At 45.0% G+C, this 26255-nt stretch overlaps 2 protein-coding genes across 7 annotated transcripts in view; one reads left to right on the top strand and one right to left on the bottom strand.

The window, feature by feature from the left end:
- Positions 1 to 13742, bottom strand: part of OGFOD3 (2-oxoglutarate and iron dependent oxygenase domain containing 3) — a 50455-nt gene extending 36713 nt beyond the window's left edge. Inside the window, exons 1-5 of one of the 5 annotated variants that reach the window (XM_086762563.1) lie at positions 13431 to 13742; positions 12912 to 13129; positions 3519 to 3594; positions 2549 to 2591; positions 1700 to 1807 (exon numbers count right to left, since the gene is read on the bottom strand). In XM_086762563.1, the coding sequence (XP_086618689.1) occupies positions 1700 to 1807; positions 2549 to 2591; positions 3519 to 3594; positions 12912 to 13129; positions 13431 to 13519 (534 nt within the window). In that variant the 5' untranslated portion in view covers positions 13520 to 13742. The remainder of the gene's footprint in view (positions 1 to 1699; positions 1808 to 2548; positions 2592 to 3518; positions 3595 to 12911; positions 13130 to 13430) is intronic. The other 4 variants (XM_086762562.1, XM_086762560.1, XM_086762561.1 and 1 more) reach the window with 4 other exon arrangements.
- A 105-nt stretch (positions 13743 to 13847) lies between these two features.
- Positions 13848 to 23381, top strand: HEXD (hexosaminidase D). Of its 2 annotated transcripts, none has more exons than XR_015260572.1 (12): positions 13848 to 13928; positions 14013 to 14122; positions 14209 to 14296; positions 14710 to 14874; positions 16012 to 16195; positions 17582 to 17653; positions 18444 to 18639; positions 19303 to 19385; positions 20169 to 20247; positions 20325 to 20426; positions 20863 to 21047; positions 21855 to 21913. XR_015260572.1 is itself a non-coding variant. In XM_086762557.1 (12 exons), the coding sequence occupies exons 1-12, from the start codon at positions 13848 to 13850 to the stop codon at positions 22036 to 22038; spliced, it is 1434 nt and encodes a 477-aa protein (XP_086618683.1). In that variant the 3' UTR covers positions 22039 to 23381. The 2 variants fall into 2 exon arrangements, 1 of the variants encoding a protein (XP_086618683.1); XM_086762557.1 differs by having other exon boundaries at positions 20958 to 21047; positions 21855 to 23381.
- The last annotated feature ends 2874 nt before the right edge of the window (positions 23382 to 26255 follow it).

Here is a 26255-nt window from a genome sequence, read left to right as displayed (position 1 = left end):
AGAAAATATTAGGTAGGGAAGAAAGGGAAATGTCATTATCTTTATAAATAAAAAACCTAAGCTGAGGCAAACATCAAGAGAACTAGTGTGATTCACATTCTGTGAATGAGGAACAGAGCATAAAACTATTTTACAGAGACAGAGACGCACAAGGGAAAGCAGCACACTGGTGGAGAAGATGCTCCTGTTTGGATTCTGTTGAAAGTTAGACTATAAAGATTACAATGGCCTTTTCTAGCCTCACTCTGTGTGTGCTTAAATAAAAATAAATCTAGGAAGAATTACAAAGGAAGAAAGAAAGAAAGCAAGCTCAGTATGACAACTGAGGCACGACTCCTGAGAGATTCAATAATTCAGATGTTTGCTAGGACTTTCTCAACACAAAAGGATGGAAAAGGAAACAAGTTTTTCTGCTATACTTCAGTACTCCAAGGAAGCAGAAGAGGCAGCAAACAATGAGAGGAGAGGATTGACAGTCACAAACAGCAAATTTAGGTCTTTAAATTAAGTTATATCCACACACACACATATCCACTTCTGTGAATTGAAAGATAAGCAGTGTAACAAATGAGTCAGACATGTTGCTTAAAAAGGGGTTAAGAGGAAATCAGAGAGAATGAAAATGCAGTCTGTACCTCCACAGAAATATGAAGAAGTTTAATTTGGAATAGTGGAGAGATCAAAGTGGCTAAACAAACAAGGAGTTACTTAAGGATTTTTTTTTTTTAAGGAAAAAATTAGTCTTAGAACAGAGTTGGACAGAATTATCCAAACACTCTAGAGCCTACGAAATCTACAGCAACAAGCCAGGTCTGCTCCAACAGGCTTGAAGCTTGGGGGGCATATGGGCAAAGTGGCTAGACGAAGTAAGGCTTGAAACATTGAGTGGTATGCAGGTAAAAGATAAAGAAGATAAAAGGCTCAAATTAAGAAAGATAGTTTCATCTATATTGTCAACACACATCCCATCAGTATTTAATGATATCTGGGAGCCAAGATAGTACTATTGGGAAATGATTCACTCCATGACATGGGGAATACAAGCAAGCACATTGAAAAAGAAAGAGGCATGAAAGAAACTAGTTAAAGAAACTGTATTTACAGGCTCCTCTTAAACATCTCCCAGAAACACTGGTCAGCTCTTGGTTTTAGCACCTTTCAGTATTTATCCACTATTTTGGATAAGGCCCCAGCACTTTCTTCTTGCACCTTTCCCTAAGGAGTAACAGCACGCAGTAACTGTCCCACATCTACAGATTATGACAAATGTGAGAGGCTTGGATCAGAGCCCAGAGCTCTCAATGAACATCAGGTTTCTTAACCGACTTCTCTTATTGCAGCTATAGAATCTTCTCTCACCCCCCACACCATTTCCTTCTCCTTTAAAAAAAAAAACCAAACCTCAGAATGATGCTTCCAAAGTCATGTAGATGATGGATTTATATTTGTCTGATACTCTGGCTGGTTGTCCAAGTAAGCCAGCTCAGGACCCCTGCCCAGCAAGTTCACCTCTGCTCATGTCTCTTCCAAGCTTTGTCTCTGTTTCCCCAGTTCCCTGACCCCCACAGCTGGACGTTAACTTTCTGTGGTCCAAATCCATAAAGCTGTCCATGTTATACGCTGCTCTTCTAATCTCTCTTTGTGGAAGTCTAATGAAAAATGACATGTAGGTCCCAGAAGAACAGGATAGGAAACCCACTTGACAGCACTCATGACAGGAGTTAAGCCATAGGTCCCAACAGGCAGAGTAATCTAGGCAAACTGGCAAATTATGCAACCACAGAACCGACAAAAATTCCAAAGGATCCTGGCAGAACCGAACAGAGAATGTTAAATCTTTTAACTATATTGTTTCAGATGGGCAGCACTGCTTAAGTTTCTTGGGTTACATGTTTTTCAGGTTTTTCTCAGCAATCACAAGGATGATAAAGTCTTATTGTTTCATTGAAACCTTTCTCCTTTTCTTCTAATAGATGCCTTAATTCAGCAAAGGTCTAAAGTGGTTGTGTTTACAAATACTGAAGAAATAGTTCCTGTTCATACACAAAGATATCTTGAGAACAAAGATGTGGGTAAAAAATTAAAATAAGCATGCTTGTTAGGAGAGAATTTGTTTTGTTTTCATTTTTAAATAATTTATTTAAAGGTCTACTTATTGATTATATGCAAAAAATATTACATTATCTTTTTGTCACTGCACAAAACCAGTCTTTATGTGATGCTGTGAACCACTGTAATTTAGTTTCAGAAGTCAAACTTGTACAGTTCTACTATAGGAACTGTTTCCAGATGGAGAAGACAAAATCAGTTCAAGGGAGGTGCTAGAAATAACTAAACCAAGTAATAGGAAATATGTCAACTCTGTTACAGAAATCACAAATTATACCGCTAGCAGAAGCATTAGTGGGAGACAAAATAACTTTCCAAACAAATTTTTTTCAAGTCTGAATGGAAGGAAAAATTCTCCTTCTCCTCAAGCCCCACAAAATGCATTTATAATCTTGCCTTGGCAGTAAGAAAATGTAAAAAGTAACAGGACACTGCTCACCCCTCCATCAGATCCTCCCAAGGACAGTCCCCTCTCTGCTATTCTGCAGGCAAAACAATAACCTCCGATGAGAACTGAAATCTGATTATTTTGTCCTTTGATGTCATTATTTACAACATGTAACTCTTCAGTAAGTGTTATTTGATACATCAGTTGTAACCCAATTGAATTGAGAAGAGAAGCCGCCATTTATTTGAAACTGAATCTTGCAGCCTGTCATGAAAATAAAGTATCTAGGTTGCAGAACGTTTGAGCTTGTATAAATCACCAAAATACCCCCAAAAACCATTATTTTTCAAATACGTTCTAGCCAAATAAGATTAAACATAAAAAACCACTCCTAGATCTTGATTCATTGGGGCAGTACAAATAAACCTGCATAATACTCTATCAAAATCAGGAGCCCAACTGAATTTTAAATCGCAGAGTGAACAAAGCACTTACACCAGCTGCATATCGCTTCGAGCATTGCAGTGATATTCCCCACTTACATGATTATAAGTGCAAATCACAAAGAGCCTGATAACTTTTCTAACTGCATAATTTGACAGTGTCCCCTACTATCTGATTAAAACTCACCACTTAGTGTTCATAGAACGACTATAGGGTCAGCACTAGCTCATAATTACCCAGAAAAAGACTCAGCTGAAAAGAAGCTTATGTTGTTTTGTTCTGTTTTTAAAGGCCAAATGGAACAGAAGGCCAAGTGAAAATCCTTTAAAATGTATTTAATTCGTTTTCCTTTCTTCTCTACAACACTCATGCCCCAGAGCTAGGCAGACTCTGTATGAGAGAGAACTGCCTCCACTGCTGCAAAAAAATGGAAAATGGCCTTTTAAAAAGTTTAGTGTTTTAACCAGTTTAACCCATCCTCCTTCAGCTAATGAGCTTTGTCCTACACCCTAAACACTTGCACATCATCACTAAAGTAAGGGCTCATAAAAGTTAAAAGAGCTAAAAGAAAAATTACCTACGGATTCTTTCAGCTTCCTCCCTTGTGATCACTGCATCAGTCACACCTCTTCCACACTTCCTAGGAGTGCACCCTAGAACACAAAGAGGAAGAGAAAAAAGAAAAATCTAATTTTCCAAAAAGATTCAAAATAAATCTTTATTAATATTCTCCTACTACCCTTCCAGATTTGCAACATTCAGAAGAGACACTGGCAATCTCAGAATACCACTTAAACTATTAGAAAGTTACATCTCCATTTTCATCCGTTTTGCACTGCAGTCATCAGAGAAGACAAGCCAGCCAGTGTCACTGTTACTCCTGCCAGATTCGCGTCCCCAGGACTCATCTAAGTTACATCACTTTCCCTGCTATGGCCAGTTGGTGTGATTCAGGTGAACTACACCAACTAAGCTGGCAAGTTATTTCCTGCTATGTCCGTAACACACTTCAACAGAACGGAGATGATGTAAAAGGAATGAATCTCACCCTCCAAAGTAGCACAGCCACTGGAGATGTGGCTGTCATGCATGACCCAGAACCTCCAGTGTTTAGGTTAAGCAAAATGTACAGCAATATAATTAAAAAAACACCACAAAACTACTTTTTTCCTGTTGATCTGAAAATAATTCTTAGAAACCTTAACTTTGTTACAAGTCTTTACAAGTTTGCTACAAACTTTGGAATTAAAATTGACTTACTGATGCTCCTTTGCACATCTACCACTTCAAGCTACTTAAGATGGCCTTTGTTTAGTAAGGCATATCAGAGTGTCGTAGTTCAGCCCCACTCGGGACCAGACTACGCAGTCTCTCTCTCACATCTCCCACACTCCAAGGGAACAGGGAGAGATAATATAAGAAAAAGGCTCGAGGTTTGAGATAAGGACGGGGAGAAATCCTTAAAGTTACCATTACAGGCAAAACAGACTCGACTTGGGGAAAACTATTCCTTTATTATTAAAACCAAAGCAGGATAATGAGAAAGAGAACAAGATAACCTCCCCTTACCCCTCCCTCTTCCCAGGCTTAACATTATCTCACCACCTTCCTCCCCCCCCCGAGCGGCACAGGGGAGAGGAGGGAATGGGAGTTACAGTCAGTTCATCATACGTTGTTTCACGCCGCTCCTTCCTCCTCAGGGGAAGAACTCCTCACGTTCCTCCCCTGCTCCAGCGTGGGGTCCCTCCCACGGGCCACAGTCCTTCGTGAAACTGCTCCGGCGTGGGTCATCTCTTCCACGGGGTGCAGCCCCTCCAGAACGGCTGCCCCAGCGGGGCCTCCACGGGCCACAGCCTCCTTCAGGCCTCCACCTGCTCCGGCGTGGGGTCCTCCCCGGGCTGCAGGGGGATCTCTGCCCCTCCGTGGGCTCCCCGGGCTGCAGGGGGACCTCTGCTCCTCCGTGGGCTCCCCAGGCTGCAGGGGGATCTCTGCTCCTCCGTGGGCTCCCCGGGCTGCAGGGGCACAGCCGGCCCCACCATGGGCTGCACCACGGGCTGCAGGGGAATTCTGGCCGGGAGCAGCATTACTGCTCCCCCTCCTTCTGCACTGACCCTGGGGTCTGCAGCCGTTCCTCTCACAGAAATCCTTCACAACAGGCTGGCAGACGCCTCTCAGGGTCTCTTCACATCTCATCTCCTCTCCACTCCTCGCAGCCAGGCCGGGCCGAGTCGGGCCCAGTCAGCTGTCCGGCGGGAGGCCAGAGGGTGAGGGGTGCAAGGCCCACAAGGCTCACAGCTCCCCCTCTCTGCCCTCACTCCAGCTCCTTCCCATCTTTTTTTTTTCCTCCTGTTTTTCCCCTTCTTAAATACATTACAGCAGAGGTGTTATCAGGGAACATTCTGTCACCAATTGGCTCGGCCCTGGCCAGCAGCGGGTCGGCCCTAGGCCCGGCCGAGTCCACTGAACAAAGGGGAAACAACTTCTAGAAGCTTCTTACAGAAACTGCCACCATAGCCCCCCACCACTAAATAAAAACAGGACACAGAGATCCATCTATATCTCAATATACATGCAGCAAGACAGAAATCCAGTGATTTTCCCCTTCTTCTCAAGTGCAGCAGTGAAATAAAAAAGTTCCTGTTTATGTAACCGGTCTGAGAAGGGAAGATGATCTTAGATGATTGCATCTTCAGTGTTCTATTCCAGCCTTCGGAGAGGCAGGGCAAAAACTGGAAAGCTCAGTAGTGCCACATGGATCCTTCCATCTCTGACAATTCAAAATCAGTCTAGATGTCCAGCAAATAAACCCCTTTAATATCATGTGTCCATAAACAAGATGTTTTCTGTTACAATCCAGGTAAGTCTTCAACTCAGACAAAGGTCCAGTACACACCACTCTTAGGTAAAATACACAACAGGAAAAGAGTTCTGTCCCAAAACCAAACCATATCAACAAGATAAAGAAACTCAATTATCCTGGAGAAAAGTGAGACACACAAGACAAGACCTACTTGGATGGAGACTGCAGTGGATGTAACACTGGAGCACCACCATGCTAATAATGGAAAAGAGAGAAAGCCACTCAGACAGGAAGGAAATCTCTACTTGACGGGGGAAAAAAAATTGAAGAAAAATGGTTAGAACACAAATAGTTCAAGCTGTGAAGAAGATACTACTAATAATGAGGGTTCCTGAATAGGTGTAGGATCCTTATGTAGTATCACCACATACTAGTTCATATGTTAACACAAAGAACTGAATTTAACTTATGTTTTGGTACACAACCTTAAATCATGCAGTTTATTGCTTCCTGTATTTAAGCACTGAGAACCATTACTTTTGTTCAGTGGAAAAGCAATGGTAATTTTTAAAAAAGCAGTGAATTTGAATGTTCCAAGCATACTGCCAGGAGGATAAAAGCGGCATATTTCGGATTGCTCAATCCCCTCCCCCCAAACATAGGAGTCAAAAGGAAGCAAATAACATTCTGTAGGGAGTCTCTACACAAATATACCTTGAAGGGCAGCTTTCTATATGAGACTTTGCACAAAAGTATCTTGAAGTGCATAGCTTCAACATATACGATAAAAAAAGCCTCTTAACATTCTTTGCTAAGAAATCCAACATTAAATTTTAAAAGCTAATGGAAAAAAGCCAGCAGTAATAGTTCCAGGTGAAGAATATATGTAAGTTTTTATGAAATTAGAAGTCTGGTCCACTACAGCTTTCAGGCAAGAAGAACAAATAAGCTCAGTTCTGAGCCACCAGAGACCTCGGGATGTCACACTTGGCACTTCACTGGGGAAGATCCATATATAGATGTAAAGCCACAGAAAAGTTGGGATGAATGTATTTTCTGGCATCTGCCAATACACCTCTTATTGCTGAGCTGAGCTCCTCTTCAAGGATTATTTGCTCATCAGAACACAAGAGGGGAGGGGGGCAAACGCCTAGAAATAAATCAATCAATTCACCCATGCAAGTCAAAAGCATCAGTCTGCTCTGATCAAAAGCAACTTATGTCAACAATGTCCATGAACTGACAGAAAGATAGACTCTGCCACAGGATGAGTGCTTTGGAGGAATTTCCACTACATGATACTGGACACGCCCTGGCTACGTCTCGGGTGCGCTGCAAAGCCCTCCAATTACACCAGCGTTTCAAGGAGAGAGCGAAGCAACAAGACGTGTGGGTGACTAAGCTGAGTACTGACAACAACATACCAAATTACACATGCTGTTTCCTTGCTTGGGAAAAGAAAAGTCCCTTGTTTGACATTTGTTTAAATTGAAGTCAAAGGCACCCACACCAAGCAGACTATTTAAACACAGATCAAGGTCAGGAAAACAACTGGATTAAACACAGATAATTCATTGCGTTTTCAGACAACACAGCAACAGTTCACTGAAGTCGGCTCAAGATGCAGATTCCAGGGAACGCACACTAAGTTATTTGAAGATGATCTAGGAAACTAACAGTCTAAAATAATGCTAGAGATCACATTCTTAAGCATCCATTTATCAGTGCCAGCAGGGTGACAAGAATTAACCAGAACCACTGCTTCCCCAGCTCACTTTTCTCCTCTTGACTTTGCAAATTGAAGAAATGAGCAGAATCAAAATATACCGTTCATCAGAAACCGTAGTGCCTTGATATTAAAAAAAAGCACAAAAAATTAAAGATTCTGGTAGCAACTCAAAGATGCTTTGCATATTAAAGACCAACACTTTGCAATACGGTACCAGCCCCAAAGGTACAAAATTCAAACGAACAAAAACCCACAAGGGCTTTATAGGCAGAAAATTGTTCTACGTTACAAATTTGAGAGGGAACGGAGTGGAGTGAGGGGGAGCTTCTGTGCCATGTTTCAGGCACACTGTAAATATCCCCTCTGCAACCAGAAAGGCTAGGTAGTTTTTGTGGAAATTCTCACATTTTTCAATCTCAATTCCAGGAACCTACAATTTGTAAGTTAAACACCACAGATCTTGCAATAAAAATGCAAACATTGGAAATGCTGTATTCCTTTGGAGCATATCACCTAGCAGTTCGAAAAAGCAACTAGTAGTAGCCAGAAAACGTTGCAAACTATTTCTTGTCTGTCCTAACAAAGACACAGACATTTCATGTTGCTGTGCCTTGAAGGCTCCATCATACATTCAGCAGTGGCAGGTTAAAATCATCACTAATTCACTTTTAAACACCAGGCTGAAGAGCATCTCAGAAGCCAACTGACAGTGATGAGACATCTCTGCCTCCAGGCTAGCACATACACAAGGAGTGAGACAGATGGCTGAGGCAGGAACAGCTTCCAGCACCCAATTTTAAACTGGGATGCATGTGAAAAAAACAGCCACAGAGGAACCAATTTGGGTTCCCAGAACTGGGGAGAAAAAAAAAAAAAAAAAAAAAACAGCAAAAAAACCCCAAACACCCCCCCCCCAAAAAAAAAAACAAAAAAACCCAAAATAACCAACTTACCAAACATTTAGTTAGTAACCATAATATCCACTTAGAGATTTGCAGAACAACAATCAATCACAAATCACATAACATGTACTCCACACTGTATCCAACATTCCATTGGGTATGAAGATGTCAACAACCTTATGAAGCACAAGTTTCGATATTGGTAGTACACTTTTTAAATAGTCCTGTTACTAAACAAGATTTTAAAAGGCTGAGGTAACAGACTGATAGGAAAAAAAGAAAACATTTTTGTTAGGAATTAAGGAGAAAGCTGAACACAAAAGAAAAAAAAAAACCAAGAAAGCTCTCTTGGCTAATAGAGACAAGAAAAGGGGAATTACTGTCCTGCCATTTAATGGTTGGAATGCAAAGAGAAATGCCTTGGAGATTAGGCAAAGCTGATATTCAAGGAAAGAAGAAGTGGGAAAGAATAAATTCAAAGGAGAATTTCAATACTCCAGGACAAATCTGTCTAAAGAGTTTTCTTTATATGACACTCTGCAAAAAGGACACTAGCAGAGACTACTGATTTCAGAAGAGATTACTGCTCTCTATTTCCAGCTGCAAACAACAGCACAGATCTTACCCTTTCGGAAAGGCTGGTACTGGAGAGTCCAGATCTGGCAAAACTACAGCATTACCTAGGACAACTGTTACATGTCTAGGGTCTCTGATGAAGAGCTGGCAACAACAGTACTGGAAGCAGCAGGTGTTCTGAAGGCAACAGCAGAAGCTTTTCCAAATTTAGAAGAAAAATAAGAAAAAGGTAGTCTAACAAAGTCAGCCAGGTACCAACGAGAAGGCACAAATACTGGATGAATGCTAATGAAAAATCACAACAGTCTGTTGGTTTGAAAACAATCTTAGTGTTAAGAAATCCATCATCTTTGTCTAGAAGACTGTGGAACGTGGGAGCGCTGAAGTGCTGACAGCATACTTGGGGAACTTGCACCCAGGAGAAATTCAGTTTAGTATTACAAAGTACCCAGTAGCTTCCACAAATTTGTGCCTCATAGACACAAAATCATTGATTTATTAGATAAGGCACTCAGCTTTGGAGCCAAGAGTTTTTTCAGTCAAGGTAAAGGTGGAGCACATCAAAGCATGCAAAACCACAAGTACCTCCTATGGTCCCTGTTCCTATCCAGTACACAGAAAACCGAATGTAGCACAGGGGTCCAAGTGCCCAACTGCAGCTTTGTCTTCTACTTGAAGTGGTACTTGCCCAAGCCCCATATACTGCCTAGATCAGCATAAGGAAAAAAAGCCCCATCACGACACTCCCCTAACACAATCCATCTCAAAGCAGGACAAGAGGAGGCAAAGATTTACTGGATGTCATCCCATAATCACACCAGCAGTCTAGGTGCTGGAGCTTTCCCTGCACCGCTCAGACTTCTCTGCTTTCCACATCCACCGATCTAGTCTCTGGAAAAGCGTCTGAAAGCTGCCTGCTGGGCAGTCATCACAGATGCTTTGTACGCTGACATAATACATCAACAGCAAGAGACTGCAAGAGTTTCATCAGACACACTAGTAGCCACAGTGGTTTTAAGTAGTTAACCATGTCTCCTGACAGCAGAAAGAGCCAGGATCTGGCCACAGGGTTCAGAACGCAGATGAGACTGTGCTCACACAACACCCTCCCTTCTGCAAATGTTATGACTTAAGTGAGCTTGGCCTCTGAAAAACAGCACATTTTATTTCTGTATGAAGCAGGTTTACTGGCAGGCAGTGCTGTGGAAATAACACCACTGCTCTGTGACACCAGCTCCCATAGAATTTGAAACAAACTAGAAGCTCAGTTGCACCAGTTCAGTTTGACAGAGGGACAGGTGCACAAATGAAAAGCTCATCTTAGCTGTGGAAACTTCACGGCTGAGCATCAGACACCAAGCGATGACAGGAATGTGCCTCCTTCCGACACAGCACCAGCAGCTGCAGATGTCAGGCCAGAGTAAAGACAGAGAATGAAAAGCTGTCCAGCAAAGTTACTGAAGCTCCGGAGCTGAATCCGGTTTGGCAGAGAACCCTAATCCGCATTTACAGCCTCACTACGCCATCGGTGACACACACGGGGAGTCAGGAGCCAGCTCTGATGGGACAGCACGGCTCAGCAGCTCACCACCACCCTCTTGTGGGCACCGAGCAGGGGACAAGAGCTAAAAACCGAGCGCAAAATTCATCATCACAGCACGCCCTCAATTAACCACTTAACAGAACCGATGTTCACACATTTCTAATCTCTTTCTGAAAGCATAATACAGGGGAAAACACGTAAAAACATCTGCTAGACACCAAAATCAATCACATAAGTTAAGAAACAGCAGCAACGAAACATTTAATTAGAACAGCACAATACAAACTCACAAGGGATGACCGCGCTTTATTCCTCCTGGGTTGATGCCAGCCATTCTCACCTAAAGCCAAGAACGGTCACACCTCACCCTGCAGTCAGCGTTTGCAGAGCTTGCTCACCATGACATCGAAGAACAGAGCACACGTTCATTCCTCTGCCGGGGCACAGATAGCCCTGAAGTTCCTGCCCTCCTTACGATGGAAGGAGGAACTGATGGGGTTGCCAAGACCACAGGTTCACAGCTTGGAAAATTCCTCTTGCAAACCAGGGAAAGGAAAAATAAGGTTTTGTTGGTTTAGGGGGTTGCTTTTCCCCAGTAGCAGAATGCAAAGTTTTAGTCTTAGTTCAGTCATAACTACCAAATCTGTGGCACCACTGGCTGCAGAGTTTCCTCTGGCCTTGGCACTAAGCGAATAAAGCCAGAAGCAGTTTCTCCTCATACTAACTACGAGAAGTTAAAACAGAACACGTGTTTTTCACGTGCTTAGTCAGAAAATCCCCCTCCTGAGGAAGTTCTCCTGGTGGTAGCTTCTTGACAGCAGTTTTCTTTGCCTCAGTAACATTTGGGATGAAAAACCCTCCAAAACCCTGTTAAGCAAGATACTACAACAGCACCGCTGAGGGAAAACTATCTGACCACGGACTACACCAGCTTCTGGTTTGTGATACAAGCCTTTCCACCAACAGGACTAGGACCAGACCCGTGAGGAGGACAGGGGAAACTGCCTCCGCAGCTTTGCGGCACACCTAGGCTACAGTTTGAACACTTTCTATCAGAATTGGCACTGCAGGAAAGTTAGAATTTGCAGAACAGCCCAGGTTGCAAGGAACTTCAAAAGATCACCTGGTCCAGCCTTTCATGGGAGCCTTTCTCACACCATATCCAGTTGCATCTTGAAAACCTCCAGTCACAGGGACCATACTGCATCCCTGGGGACGTTGTTCCAGTGACTGACTGTTCTCTCTGTAAAATTTGTTTTTCTTATATCAAGATGAAACCTTGCCCAGTGCAACCTGTACCCATTGCCCCTTGTTTTCTCCCTGTGGCTCCTTGTGAAGGGAGAGCCTCATCCTCTTCGTAGCTGCCCTTTACTATTGGAATACTGTGATGTGGTCCCCCCTGAGCCTTCTCTTCTCCAGGAAAAAGAGACCCAACTCCTTCAGGCTTTCTCACAGGGCAGGTTCTCCAGCCCTTTGATCATCTCTGTTCTTCCTTAGCTCCAAGCAGCTTCTTCCAGCCCCTACACTGCCTCCAACTTTGTGTCAGCACGTGTTTTGTCAGCCACAAAATGAACAAGATCAGACAATTGATTTGGCTACAAATTCACTCAGAGTATTTATTTTTTTAGATGCAATAGCTTATCACTCAACACACAGCTAGGCTGACAAAAAGCAAGAGCAGAGCTGCTTTCTGGCAGCAGTACCTGCTCAAAATGTTCATCAAGATACACTTTGCAAGCCTGAAAGAGAACATGAGCATAGCTCATCCATGCAACCTGCAAGTTATGGTTCTCACTGCTCTTCATCACAGAAGACTAAAATCTTCCCTTTCTCTAGAAAATCCAGCATCAACACTCCAAAGAAATACCTGACACAAAACAAATACCAATTTGATAGAAAACAGTCTCAGCTGAAAGACAAAGACAGAGAAGTGCTTTGCAGGCAGCACTAAAAGCCGCTGGCACACACACATCTCAAAACAAGCATATCAGGAGCTGGTATCTATGCTGTTACTGCATGCTAGCGGCACAGACAATACCCTAAATCAGTTCCCTTCCATACCCTGTATGGGAATTACCTGTAACAAACACACCCACAAGCCTATTGCAGGAATCCAGGGTATGAAAAGACAGTAGAAACAGATTTAGCAAAAGATTTATTTTGCACAGCCTAAGTGAAGCAGATTCAGAAGAGAATTATGTAGGAATGGCAAAAAAACCTCTCAGATGCAACATCTTCAGGGCTGGCCCAAGAGGCATGAATGTTTGGGGAACTACGCGATACACACAGTGACCAGGTGTTTGTTAGAAACACAGGAGTTTTGCAATACAGCTTTGGTTTAACAGAGTTAGGCAGCAGTCAGCCTGTTACGGGCCTCTGAGCACTGCTTCATCCCGCTTCAGACAATCCCATCCAAATACCTTCAAATCTTTTGTGGCTGTCGTAGTCCTCGGAGCAGGGGATCTCAACGAACTTGTCCTGCAGGCTCTCACCGCGATGAGCCAGCACCTCCGTGACCCCATCCTCGGCACTCAGGTAGCTCCAGCTCAGGAAGCCACCGGCAGCAGCAGAGGAGAGGAGGACCGCTGCCTTCAGCCACCCGCACCGGGACTGCTGCTGGCCTCTGCTCTTCCTGGCGCTGAGGAGGGAGCACAGCGACAGCGCCGCGTAAGCACACGACCCGCTGCCGAGCCGGCGAGAACCGCTTAGCCGCTACCTCGCCCGATACTGGCTGTGTGTACACAGACACATCTATAAACACGCGATTTCTCTCCCGTTTTCACGCCCGGACGTTACAGGCCGCCTTCCCACAGCAGCTCCCGCGGGAGCCGGCCGCGCTGCTGCAGGCCGCTCCCCGCAGCCCGCCGGGCCTGGCCACCGCCGCCCCCTGGGACAGCTGCCGCCGCTGCCGGCGGGAAAAGCGAGATGCCAGCCGGTACCTGCTGTGGCGGCGGCCCCCGCGGTCCGGCCCAGCCGCCGTCCCGCCGCTCTCGGGGCCTCTCGGGGCCGCCCGCCGCTGCGCAGCCATCGCGCCCACCGGTACTGAGCGATGCGCTCGGCACGCCTCTCCCGCCTGCCAGGGGAAAGCAATCGGCCGCCGAGCAGAAGCGCGTCAGACAAGCGGACAGGACAAACCCGTTACAGCGCCGAGAGCCGCGCCGGGACAGGGGGGAAGGGGGTGGCGGCTGGGTAGCACTGAAACACCGGTGCTGGGGGGAGAGAGGGACGCGGTCGAGCGCTTTATGCCGGGGTATCGCGGCGGGAGCGGCAGGCCAAAGCAATCGATGCGGACCGGCGGCCGGCCTCCAGCGCACAGTCGAGAGCAATCGATGCCGGAGCGGCGGTATGCGGCGAGCATGGCGGCGGGCGGGCCGCGGCGGCGCCTGGTGCACCTGGACCTGAAGGGCGCCCCGCCCCGCGCTGCCTACCTGGCGGAGGTAAGGGGGGGCAAGGGGGGCGGCCCGGCCCGGCCCGGTCCGATTCGGCCCGGCCTCACCCGCTGTCCCCTCCCGCCCCCTCAGGTGCTGCCGCTGCTCCGCGCCCTGGGCGGCACCGGGCTGCTGCTGGAGTACGAGGACACCTTCCCCTACGCGGGGCCGCTGGCGCCGCTGCGGGCCCCGCACGCCTACAGGTACCGCCCGCGGTGGGCCCGGGGGCAGCCGGGCTGCCGGGCCGGGCCGGGCCCTGACCACTCGCTCTGCCCCCCCCCCCCCGCAGCCCCGAGGAGGTGAGCGCGGTGCTGAGCCAGGCCCGGGCGGAGGGGCTGGAGGTGGTGCCGCTGGTGCAGACCTTCGGGCACATGGAGGTGAGCGGCGGGCGGGCGGCGGCGGGCCTTGGACGCCTGGGTCGGGGCAGCGAGTGGGGGCGAGCGGCTCGGGCTTGGCTTCGGTGTGGGGGTGGCTTCGGTGGGAAATCACGGCAAGTCCCGGCGTTGCGGTTATCCAGCTGCTAACGCTGCACTGAGCGCTCCGTTTCCCTCTCCTCGTGGGGTGCTTCGCGGTCGGAGACCCCCGCAGCACCGCGGAGCGGCACCTGTGCCCCTCCTGCCTGCACCAGCCCTGTACGGCCCCCAGCAGAGGCCTTGCACCGTCCTCTGTGCTCACACACAGCCAAAACTCCCGGTTTAGCAGAACTGTTAGCAGAGCGCTGGTGACACGGGAGGACACTGCTGTCCCCTTCATTTTGCGGCTCTTCCCCAAGCTCTCGTTTCTCTTGCAGTTTGTGCTGAAGCACAAAGAGTTCGCGCATCTGCGGGAGGTGAAGGCATTTCCCAACGCCCTCAACCCACACAAGGAGGAGTCGCGGGCACTGGTCAAAGCCATGATTGACCAGGTCATGGCGCTGCACGAAGGCTTAGAATGGTTTCACATCGGATGCGATGAGGTGGGACTTCTCTTGAGCCAGGAATAAGTTTTTGGTGAGGAATGCTGGTGAGGGCTGAGTATTCTGCATTTCAGTGGTGCCCAGGCCAAGTTTGGGTAAGTTTTTGGGGACAGAAAACACCAATTCAAGCCGGTGTAGAAATGTTGTTTTGCTGATAAATGATTCCAGTACCGCGGGATGCAATTTCTATTGATCTGAGCGTAACATCGGAAGTGTTGAAAGTAGTTTCTTAAAGCTATCTCAGCGTTTGGTTTTAGGTCAAATGAACATTTAAAGTGAGCTGTCAGTTGGAGGTAGTCATTAAGAATTATGTGAGTTTTGATGTAAGATGTTGGCTCGTTGTTTTGGATTACTTATACAAAGTAAGCTCTTTTGTGATGGGATGTGTTGGTTTTTTTCTCTTGGTAGTTTGTCTACTTGAGGAGGTGAACTTGCAGTTTTCTCCTTTCTCAGTTTCTTAAAAGCATCTCTGTGGCACACAGATCCCTGAAATTCATTAACGGTACTGATATTAGTTTAGCATTTTGTATCCTGTTGAGTGGGAACCAATGGCAAGGTTAGATAGGGACCTGCAAGCTTTTATAAAGCAAAATACTATTTACCTGGAAAAAACGTGTTTTCAGTAAAACCTGCTTTAAAACTGCAAAGAAATTAAACGCATAGCCAGCTGAACAGGCCCACATCCACGCTCTGCGTAGGACCAACTCTGCTGAGGCTGCTCTGGGATGTGCCCCAACATCACTCCTAGGTTCGTGTACAGGTGATCTCCTTCCCCAAGACAGGAATCTTATTTTATATGGTGCAGGACCTTATGGGTTGCTAGATTTTAACTGAGTAAATCTGTTGAGAGCTACTTCCAAGGACAAACCTTCCAAAGACAAGTACAGCGGGCTTTAATTGTTCGTCAGATATTTTAGTTTCTATAGGAAAATTCCCATTTAGTCCTGGCCACAGTCTCCTGCAGACTGACAGAAATGCTTGCAGTGTCTTCATCTCTGAGAGGTGCTTTTAAATACGTCCACTCAGCGTATCTTACCTTTGCAATAGGTTTTGAATATTGTGATTTCGTGACACTGTGTCAGACTCGCTCCCCCTGTTCCTATAAAAGAAGTCAGGGTTATCTGTTTGACGTTTCAGGTCTACTACCTCGGTGAAGGAGAGGAGTCAAAGCAGTGGCTGCAGCAACAAGACAACACTCCAGAGAAGCTGTGCTTATCCCACATAAAAGCAGTAGCGAGTTGTGTGGCTTCGTCGTACCCCACCGTGACGCCCATCGTGTGGGATGACATGCTCAGAGGGATCAGTGAGGAAACACTGGCAGGTGCGTGACCAACGATGGGGTGAGCCTCATTTTGTAGCATACAAAAAAGCTTACCCAGCCAGTTAAAACAGATCTCTTGGCAGATGAAAAGAACAAAGCCAAGAAATCTGAGAATAGTTGAGATATGATCCATTGGGCTAGAGACATTTAGTCCTTGTCACGGACTTTCTGTATGACTGTGGGCAAGTCTCAACACGCACACTTTAGTTTTCCATCTGCCACACAGTGACAAACAAAGCACTCATCATGCAGTGCTTGCCATCAATTCTACTTTCTTTACGCGTTAGGAAAAAAACAAACTGTTAGCATGTATGGTCTCAGCCTAAATTTCTGCGCTTCTGACCACCTTTTAATGTCAGTTGTTGCTCTGTGCAGTGTCTGCTTCCAGTGGTGCAGATTCACACGGAGAAGCTGCGACCCTGTGAGCGTTTCTGAGAGTCTCTGTGATCACAGTGCACGTCCCGAGGAACTCTGATACTGAATTGGGGGGTGGCTCCAAGACCTCGATGTCACGAATCTTGTTTGTTGAAAAATGTGAAACCAGTGCTAAAATTTAAGTAGTCCTAGCACAGATGGAGTTCCAGCATTTCCAGACCTTATGTATCTGCTCTAAACAGATTTAGAGAACACCATGAAGAGCTGTGCAGCTCCTCCAGCAGTGACTGACCTATTCTTGGCTCCAACAGTGGGAAATCATTTTTAAAAAAATGCAGATAGGACCTGTGCAGTTTCCACAAGAGCAGCACAGCATCTAGCTAAGTGCACTCTGCTGCCACAGGCAATAACAGGCTAAACTAATTAAAATGGGATGCAGTTAAAATACTGAATTTCTGTGCAATTTACTGCAGTTTCTGTAGGGGTCCGTTTCTCATGTTTAAAACGAGTCAGGGAGCTGATTAGAAAGGGATTTGAAGCTAAACCTATATCTTATTTGTACTTTAAAGGCATCTTGAGAAGTTAGGTTCTTTGCAAACACGCCTTAGACAATCTCTAATTTAAAGGGTGACTGTTTCCTTTGAATTCAGCTGAAATCTTGCACATAGAGTTTGCAGCTCCACCAGTTCAGCGCAGCAGATACACCGACAGATTCAAAGAACTAAGAACGAGGTGGGCTTGGAATGAATGGGGTCTTTGATGAATTCTGACTGCTGACCCATATTTATGGTTTCAAGATGCCTAAGGACTCCGTGGCCCCTGGCGTGTGAGCCCCCGTGTTCAGAACCCTGGCCAGGCTGACAATACACGTGGGCACTTCCACTGAACATGAAGAATTCTAGTGACAAGCCATAGTTAGTTCTAGTCCTGTGCTACTGCACCAGTAATGTTCTTAGTTCTCACTTCTATCTGCCTGTTCTCCATTAATCAGAAGCACTCTGCTCCTTTCAGAGTCGGGGGTCCCACAGCTCGTGCAGCCAATGATCTGGGACTACGCAGCAGACCTCGACGTGGAGGGCAAAGGTTTGTACTTCTCCGCTGGGCTGCTCAGAAGCAAAGAGCTCTCTTACCTCTTAAGCGAAATAGCCAAAACAAAGTAGTATTATTAAAACGTGCCTTAGTTGGACACTGAAAAATTATATTTTTGTTAAACTGCTTTTTATTGCTTTAGTAGCATAAACATAGCCCTTGATTGATTTCACATAATAGTTGCTATTGTTTATTTTCTTTTTCTGTTTATGTTTCTCCTATGAAGGACTTGCATTGTCTGCTGCTTAATTCTTTTCAGCAGGGCTATGGAGTCACTGACGGGAGACGGAGAGGTTTTTCACAAGCACTGTTACATTAACTCTCCTTGCATTAAAACCAGTGGGAACAGATAGCTTCATATTGAACAGCTCTGCAAAAGAAGCTTCAAGGCTTCATACATCTACAGAATTCAAAGGAAAAACTCCTAAAACCTCCAGTCAGGCGTCTGATACACACACAAATATTTCTTTGTTGGAAGAAGAATCAGTTGTCAGATGTTGCGCATGCTCGTTACAAGCCCATGGTTCTTAGCATGGAAGCAATTCAGCAGTTCAGGGGGGTGGAATACAGTAACTGGGGACATGAAAGCAGGAGGGCAGTCACCAAAGCAGGTTGCTTAGAGGATGTCAAATCTCCCATCCTTGCTGACGCTCAAAACTTGATGGGGCAAGGCTGAGCAGCCTGTTGTAACTGCATCTAGGTTTCTGATAACTGGAGCATTACAGTCAAGGCTGAAAATCAAGAAAAGTTTGTCCTGTAAGTGTTCTTTTTTGTTTTATTGCAGTGCATCTCATAGAGAAGTATCGTAGGTGTGGCTTCTCCAAGGTGTGGTTTGCCAGTGCTTTTAAAGGAGCTACAGGAGCGAATCAGTCTCTAACGCTTATTGGACACCACTTAAAAAACCATCTTCAGTGGCTGAAAGTGGCAAGCAGTAGCCCCGCTGATGTCCTTGAAGGTATCGCGCTGACTGGCTGGCAAAGGTAAGGACATCCTTTTAAATGGTTGCAAGGATCTCATGGAAGCAAACTTCCACCCAAAAACTCCCTGAGAGATACAAGGAGGCAGGGGGTTTGGAAGGGAACTTTGCAACCCCGCCGTCCTGCCTGTTGATTACTGCTGGGCCTCACCCCCTGACTACAAAGGGTGGATTTTGGAGTTCCAGTCAACTGCTGCAGCATTCAGCAGCAGGAGCAGTTGTTCTGGCAGACGCCACCAGCAGATTGGATTTGAAGGCCTGAGTGTACTTTATGCCCCTTTGAACTGCTTACAGACAGCGTAGTTAATGCATCTGAATGTCTAATGGGAATTCAAACGGGATGGAGTTGCATAAGAGAGAAGAACCTTTTAATGTAATGAAGGAGTAAAAGGTTTTTATGAAACAGTCAGGAAGTCCAAGGGGATATGAGAAAGCCAAATTACAATTTCTGACCCTAACTTGGCTTGAGAAAGTAGTTTGGTTTGTATCTGTTATTACTAGTGAAACAGGAACACTTAGCATTTCAGAGATAAAGGTCCCTTCTCTGAGACAGAAACTGCTGTTTCTGAAGCTCTTTGAATTTTTGTGATTGAAATATTAACGCTTCCCACTTGTTTAGCATGTTCTAACAGTAAAATGTCTAATTAATGAACGTTTTCTTATTTAGGTACGATCACTTCTCTGTTTTGTGTGAGCTTCTCCCCGTGGCAGTTCCGTCACTGGCTGTGTGTCTGCAGGCACTAAAGAATGGTACAATGCCAACTTTGTTCTCTCTCAGCTAATGCCTAGCACACGAGTGAAGTGACCTTGCCCTAAGGTTGGCACAGGCTTATTATATTTTGAGGTGGTTTGACTGTCTGATTGTGGTCTGAGTTATGAACAATAAATTACACGTCTTGTGTGTTTGCAGAGAAGCCTCTTGGCCTCAGTATTTAAAAATAGCCGCAGTGTACTCATCATTTATTATGTTTTAACACATAAATGGTTGCAAACTTCTTCATGCTTATACTTAAAAAAAAAATAAGAAGCTGAATTGCTTTTGAAACTGAGTTGAAACACTACTGGTATGTCAATGAAACTGATTTTGTTTAGATTTAGATCTTTTTTACATGTAAAAGTTGTTTTAACTGATCCATTTTCTTAAAATTCATCTAGGAAGTACATAGCCTGATAAAATACTTTCTGTTGTTTCTTGGCAATAGAATTTTTAGTTTTGTCTTTCTGCATTTCTTCTTTTAAAAATAAAAAAACCCTCAACCTACCTGTTTTTAACGAAGGCACTAAAATACTCAGCATCCTGAATGGAAAGCTCGTAGCTAGGAAGTGCTTTACCTAGCACAAGACAGTTGTGTGAAAGACAAGGTACTCCTCCTGCCCCCAAGTTTTTCCTTGTTCTATGTCTGTTTTACCTTTTAAAAAAAATCTTGTTCCAAGGAGAACTACTAAACCAATGCAGGGTACTCCAGAAAAACCCTCTTTAAGAACATTTTGTTATTTAGGCTCCTTTTACTTATTTCCGCTGTCTTCTGCCAGGTGGCTATTCTGAAAAGATTAAAGAAAATGTGGAAAAGCTCCTGGGAATGTCCAACCTGGAAACTGAAACTTTCATGAGGTAAAATTCCAGCTGTGGGATTCAGACGCTTCTCATTCTGTGGTAAGTTCAGAAACTAACAGATCCTCTTCGGACAGCACGAGTCTGGGGACCTTTCCTGGGAGCAATGTCCTTACGCTTGTGACGCAAGTTAGTTTCTACCTCAAATCGTCAGTGGATGAACTCCTTGAAAGGAACAGGTAATACGGTTTGTGGCGATTCTCTGGCTGTCTGCAGGAATATGGGAGCTGTATCCTGTCAAAATGGGGCATAACTCCAGCAAAGTGGTTAAACATCAAGCTTTACATTTCAGGTGTCACATCCCTGTATATTGACACTTCAGCAGAACATCATATTCAGATGCAAATTTAAAGTATTTAAAGCAGAATTCCTAAACACTATGTGCTGCCTTATTTCAAAAATCAAGTTCTTTCCTGAACTAAATCTTACTGTTATTTAAAGTAAAATTGAATTTTTTTAATGGTATGGTTACCAGAAAAAGGAGCTTGAAATAAAACGAATTGCAACAGAGGATTAGTTACTCTCATCTGCCAGGACCAGTCCTTTACAAGCTAGTTCCGAAGATACGTAAACTTAAATTTACTCACTCCTTGAGCATTATCTCTGTTTGTGCAGGAGAAGCTCAGCTAAAGCCCTGTCGCCTCCCTGCCAGCCTACAAACATCGTGTCACTGCTGTTCGCAAACTGCTCACGCTAACGTTCGTTTTCAGATACGTCACAGGCTGGTTCAGCCCCTACCACAGAAAAAGGAAGATCGTTCATCCTGTAATAGTGCATCACTTCCAGCCAGACGCAGTAAGGTAACGCCACTTTGCTTTATAGGGGAAGTCGCGTCTCTCATGTTTTGGGCACTTGGGTACATACAGCTCAGTCCTTGCCTCTGCCTAAAATCATTCCAGAAGCATCAATGGAAATCAAGCCATATGAAGTATTCGTGATATCATTTTAAACAGAACATGTTTATCTTTGCCTTCTGTTGGACAAATTCTTTGATTACAAGTACAAAATTGGTCTCTGGAAAACTCTCCCTTGTGCATGCAGTTAGTCCTGTAGAGATATCCTGCAGCTTGCAGCAGTCGCTAGCCTCGGAGTAGGAGCCCACCGCGGGCCGGGTTCCAGGCAGTGCCTGGACTAAAACCAGGCCCCTTTCCCCTGCTCTCTGTGTGTGCTTTGCAGAACTTAACTTAACTTACCCTAAACATGATGCTGGTTCATGCTAAATGGCTAATTTGTAGGTTTTTTCCTGTGATGAGGTGAATGTCTAACTGCATCTACTCTTCCTGCTAAAAACCAGAATTAAACTCCCAACAAGTCTCACAGTGGGTTTCAGTTACGCTTAAAATGCATATAGTTGCTTTTTTGAGCTCACATTTCTGTACTTTAAAAGTCCACAAGAAAAGTGCCAAAATTAATGGTACTTAAACACAAACAGCATCAGCCTTTTGCCATCTGCACAAAATCCAGTCCTTTGAGCTCTTGTAATAAATGCTTCTTTTCCTGTAGTCATTTAAGGACTTTATGCCCTTTAAAAGGCCGGTAAGCTGGCCCTCCCTTGAGGCAGAGCTCAGCTCAAATGTGATTGTTTCTTCCCTCTGGTTTCTGCTCAGTCTTCTCTCCAAGTGGAACGCTGTGGTGCAAGACCTCCAGGCAGCCATGGAGCAAGTTTTCCACAAGTGTACTGTAGAGGAGTGGATGGAGGAGAACGTCCAGCCCAGCCTACAGAAGCTGCAGCAAGTGGTGGATGATTTAGATCAAGCGATAAAAGCACAAAATTTGGGGCATTTTGATTAATCTGTCTTGTTCCATGGGAAAACGTGGCTAATGGAGATCTGCATCGAGAGATGAAGCAAGAACTGTGATTAAACAAAAGTGACCTGAAGGCGTAAAAGGATTTATTAGTGCAATCAGCTTCAACTCTATTTTAATTTTCGTGTCTTAACCCATTGTTGAGCCTTAAATCACCTGCCCTGTAAGTCAGATTTGCTCCCACTGCAGAACAGTGCAGGAGTCAGAACTCAGCTATATTACAAGGCAGGAGGAAAAAAAAAAGAACAGTTTCTTCCAAGCTGATTTGTAGTAATAGAACTTCTTACATTACAATGACCTGGAAAAGTCCCACCAGTTGTACTCTAGTCAGTAGCCAGCATGTCCTCCCTTCGCAGTTCCGATAAAAAGACAGATTTAGGGTACTTTACTCAGGCTTGAGGTCCTTCCGGTCTGTACTGTGGCTCATTCTTTCAGCTGGGTTCAGAGATGTGTCCTACGCATCATGGTAACGCCTTCCACAGCATACAGCAGTTAATTTGTTTAATTTTGGTTTGGACTTTTTCCAGTTTGTCAATACACATCAGTCCTAAATCCAGCTGTGATCAGCTCAAGACGGGGAAATTAACATCCAGCTTTCTGCAGAAGCTTGAGCAAGGCACTGCTGTCTCAGTGCTTGCTAGGTCACAGCAGATGAGTGAAGGAACATGAACCACGCCAGTACAGAGCAAGAGGGAGCGATAGAAAATGGGCTCGTTGCCAGGTGACACCTGGATTTTGAGGGAAAACTGCCACAATACATTGGGCTTCTTGCCATTTTGCCAGAGCATCATCTAAGCTCCGCGGAACTTCATCCCCACAGAAAAGCACCGTCTCAGTCACCTTAAGGCATCTGCTTTGCACCTGAGACTGCAAGTTCAGCCACATTTGAAGCATGACTAAATTCTACTGAATATGAGGGGAAATGCTGGTTTATGCTGCTTTAGTGTTGAACTTTTACTAATTTATAGCAATATATTTTGTGGACTTAACTGGAGCATTAAGATAATCACCACAAGGGAAAATAATTCTAAAGTCTGGTAGCTAAATACACTGCCATGAATATTCAAAAATATTTGTTTGCTTCATTGCTTTCTTGAAAATCTTGTTTTAAAAGCACAGGTATGGAAATTTTCTTGGAACAATCTATGATAAAGAGTAAAGCGTAAGAAAAATCTGAATTATTTAATGAGAGCTACAGGAGTTAGGTCCACATGCAGATTTTTATCTAATCAACTGCTTTGTATAGCTTAATTACAAAGTAACATACCTTGTTTAGTTAAACAAGATCTTAATTTATTTTACTTTAATAAATCCTTTGATACTCAAAATGTTTGTGGAGGCTTGCCTTTGTTCTGCATGTGGTATGTTGGCTTGGTTTAAAGGGGGAAAATGCAAATACCTTCACCAGGGGAGAGCCGGCTGTAGCGGCTGCTGTAAAGGAGTGCAAGCGGGGTTGGCAAGGAGCGAGGTACTTGAGTTTCCTCTACTCCATCCTCCCCCCCCCCAACACCTTCAACAGGCCTGGGCCAAGTGATAAGTTAGACAGCCATTAATATTTTAAGACATTTTAATTAAAATCCATTAAAGAAAGACTACAGTGACACAAAACAAGTTATCAAAGTTGATTTTATCAATGGACTTTTTTTAAAAAGACAATGTACCAGGCCTTGCTGAACCTCTACTTGCAATTTTAAAGTAGACAAGCGATTTCTAACCATTTTACAGAAGTATTCTTGCCTCTCAGCAATCTACTACAGTGTCAGAACTAGCACTCTTTATTTACTAGGTAAGCCAGCTTGGTTTTGGTACCTGTGTAACTTCATAAATACAGCACAAGAGCCAGGAAATCAGCTATACAGTATAAATACCTGGATTCTCTTCAAGACTCACACAATTGATCCTAGGTACTGGAATATCATTTTGTGAAATGTCAGAATATTACATTACAGCTGAGATTACGCGACTTTCTCCCTCCGTACCACGTGCAGCCTAGCCTTTGTTCAGTGTGCCAGCCAAGGCTGCGATCCCACCCAGCCGCACACGTGAGTGACTTCAGATGCGCTATGCGAGTTTAAGCTGAAGCATCTGCCACAGACCACTTAGGATACAGCTCTACCAAAGGACATCGAGGAAAGCGTTGGCTTTACAGAGCAGGAGGTTAGATCAAACTTAACATCTTTTATGCAAATAATTTGTAAGTCAAACTACAGCTGTCTAGTCTCAAGTTACCAGACAGCCCCAGATGTAAAAACCTTAACAAATACACCTGTAGTGCTCGTGCAGGAATTTCCTGCACCTTTCTCCTCATTCCTTTTAGCACAGCCACTTTACGTCAGGCACACGGAAAGGCTGCGTTTACTGGCCCTTTAAATATGCTAGGCCCAAGAGAAGCGAGGAAAATCATCCAAAAAAGCCTTCAGCAAAATGGTAAAAAGTGGAAGGAGGATCAGAGAAAGGACTAGTGGAGAGAGGGGAACCTGTCCTGAGATAGCACCCGCTGTTCAAACAGCTCCTTCAAGCTGCATTGCGTTGCTGAGCGGTCTGCAGACACTGCCATAACCAAATCCACGTTAACGGCAATTTGCAAGTTAATTCTCCTTGCACAGTTACTGCAAAACATGAAAATCTGGTTGCGTCTGCCACGTACAAAAGACAAACAGTTTCTGAAGGCAGGAAGCTCAAAACGTAGATCAAGAGAAATACACACCAGCCTGTGGCACACTCGTGTACAGCGTCTGAGAGCCAAGTTGTGCCATTCTGTACCTGCGCCGTGGGTCAGCATTGCAGTCAGCTCCCCGTTGTACGTTCCAAGCCAGCAGTGCCCAGCGTACAGCCCGCAGCCAGAACCCACAGCACGGCAGGAATTTACTCCGTCCTCCTTCGCATCAGCCCAGTCTACAAAACTCACGTTCTTGTTTGAAACTGTCCTAGTTTGTACAGCAACAGAGCTGCCAAAGGCAAAACAGAGATGGTACAAGAGAGGATTCCATCAGCTGTCCCAAGTGAAACATTCCTCCTCCACACCCAGCACATGCCAGCAGCCATCCCTCTGCCATCAGCAGGAAACTGATGGAGACACTGGAGAACACCTTTAGAAAGATGATTGTTGGACAAACTCAAAATGCAACTTACTCCACAGAATGTATTTCCAGCTGTTATATCACACTATAGGCCACTCCCCTTTCCAGGGATTCTGGATTTTCCTTACACTGTTTTAGTCTTTGTATCATGGTATTGCATAGTCCATAACTACACACATTACTCACACCAAGAACGTACAGCAAGCTAGAGGCACAAAAGAGCTCGGCAGAAGCAGGGCACACGATGCAGCGCAGGGTCAGACGTACCTTTCCAAAGATTATTTTTAACTGGAAAACCACAGCGTGGTTTGTACCTTCCACAGAATGCTAGCTCTCATGGAAACAGAGAAGAAACCCAGTACAGCTAAGATGGAACGCAGGCAGCTTTGGCCATTTCATCCATGGTGCAATCCGTGGGCTCAGAGTATGGCATGCAATGCACGTCCACACCGTGCACTCCCTCTGGACATCCTTGCTGCAAAGCAGCAGTTATCTGCCAGTGGAGCCCTTTTGCTTACGTTGTACCATTGCATACTGCAGTCGTTTCAGCATTTCCTGCTGGAAGTCCTTAGAACACTCGACATTCTCATTCTACACAGTGGGGAAAAAAGTTCTCCAAATACTGTCCTCTAAAGTGAGTGTCACCCAGGGTATATATTACAGTGGATTTAAGTGAAGAACTCTGAACAGGCTTGAGGAGTATTCTTACTCACAGCTGTGCTTCAGAATAAAGGCCAAATTTAGCTAACTGCACCCTAATTTTCCCCACATTCATACACAGCAGTTTCCGCAGTGATGCAGTGTGGGGATGGGGAGCCACGTGATCAGAGGTCTGCTTTGATACCTGATGTGATCACCAGTTTCTTGTCTTATTTAACAGTAACAGATCCACTTCTGTGCTGCAGCCAAGCTGCATCAACAGCTGTCTCCCTGTTAGACTGCCCTTTCAAACAGAGCAAGAGCATCTCCTTCCCACAGCTCCATACTGGGTCTCAATGACTGGAAGCGAAACCTTGGTGCAATCTGTTCTTTGGGCAGCTAAGCGCGTGCTTAGTTTCAGACACAGCTGGAACACACAACAGGACGTGGCTTCTGCTGAAATATTTTCACAGCTTTCTCTTC

This window comes from Chlamydotis macqueenii, chromosome 18 (genome assembly GCF_036417535.1).
Source record: "Chlamydotis macqueenii isolate bChlMac1 chromosome 18, bChlMac1.mat, whole genome shotgun sequence".
In the NCBI taxonomy this organism is placed as follows: domain Eukaryota; kingdom Metazoa; phylum Chordata; class Aves; order Otidiformes; family Otididae; genus Chlamydotis; species Chlamydotis macqueenii.
Note: the sequence above shows the minus strand (reverse complement) of the source record. Positions and strands in the feature narration are given on the sequence as shown.

Excerpts from the sequence above, each read along its gene's own strand:
- HEXD (XM_086762557.1), top strand. The coding sequence starts at position 13,848 with ATGGCGGCGGGCGGGCCGCGGCGGCGCCTGGTGCACCTGGACCTGAAG. Across the intron at positions 17,654-18,443 it reads CCTCGACGTGGAGGGCAAAG|TGCATCTCATAGAGAAGTAT; the intron begins GTTTGTACTTCT and ends GTTTTATTGCAG. Across the intron at positions 20,427-20,957 it reads GAACTCCTTGAAAGGAACAG|ATACGTCACAGGCTGGTTCA; the intron begins GTAATACGGTTT and ends GTTCGTTTTCAG.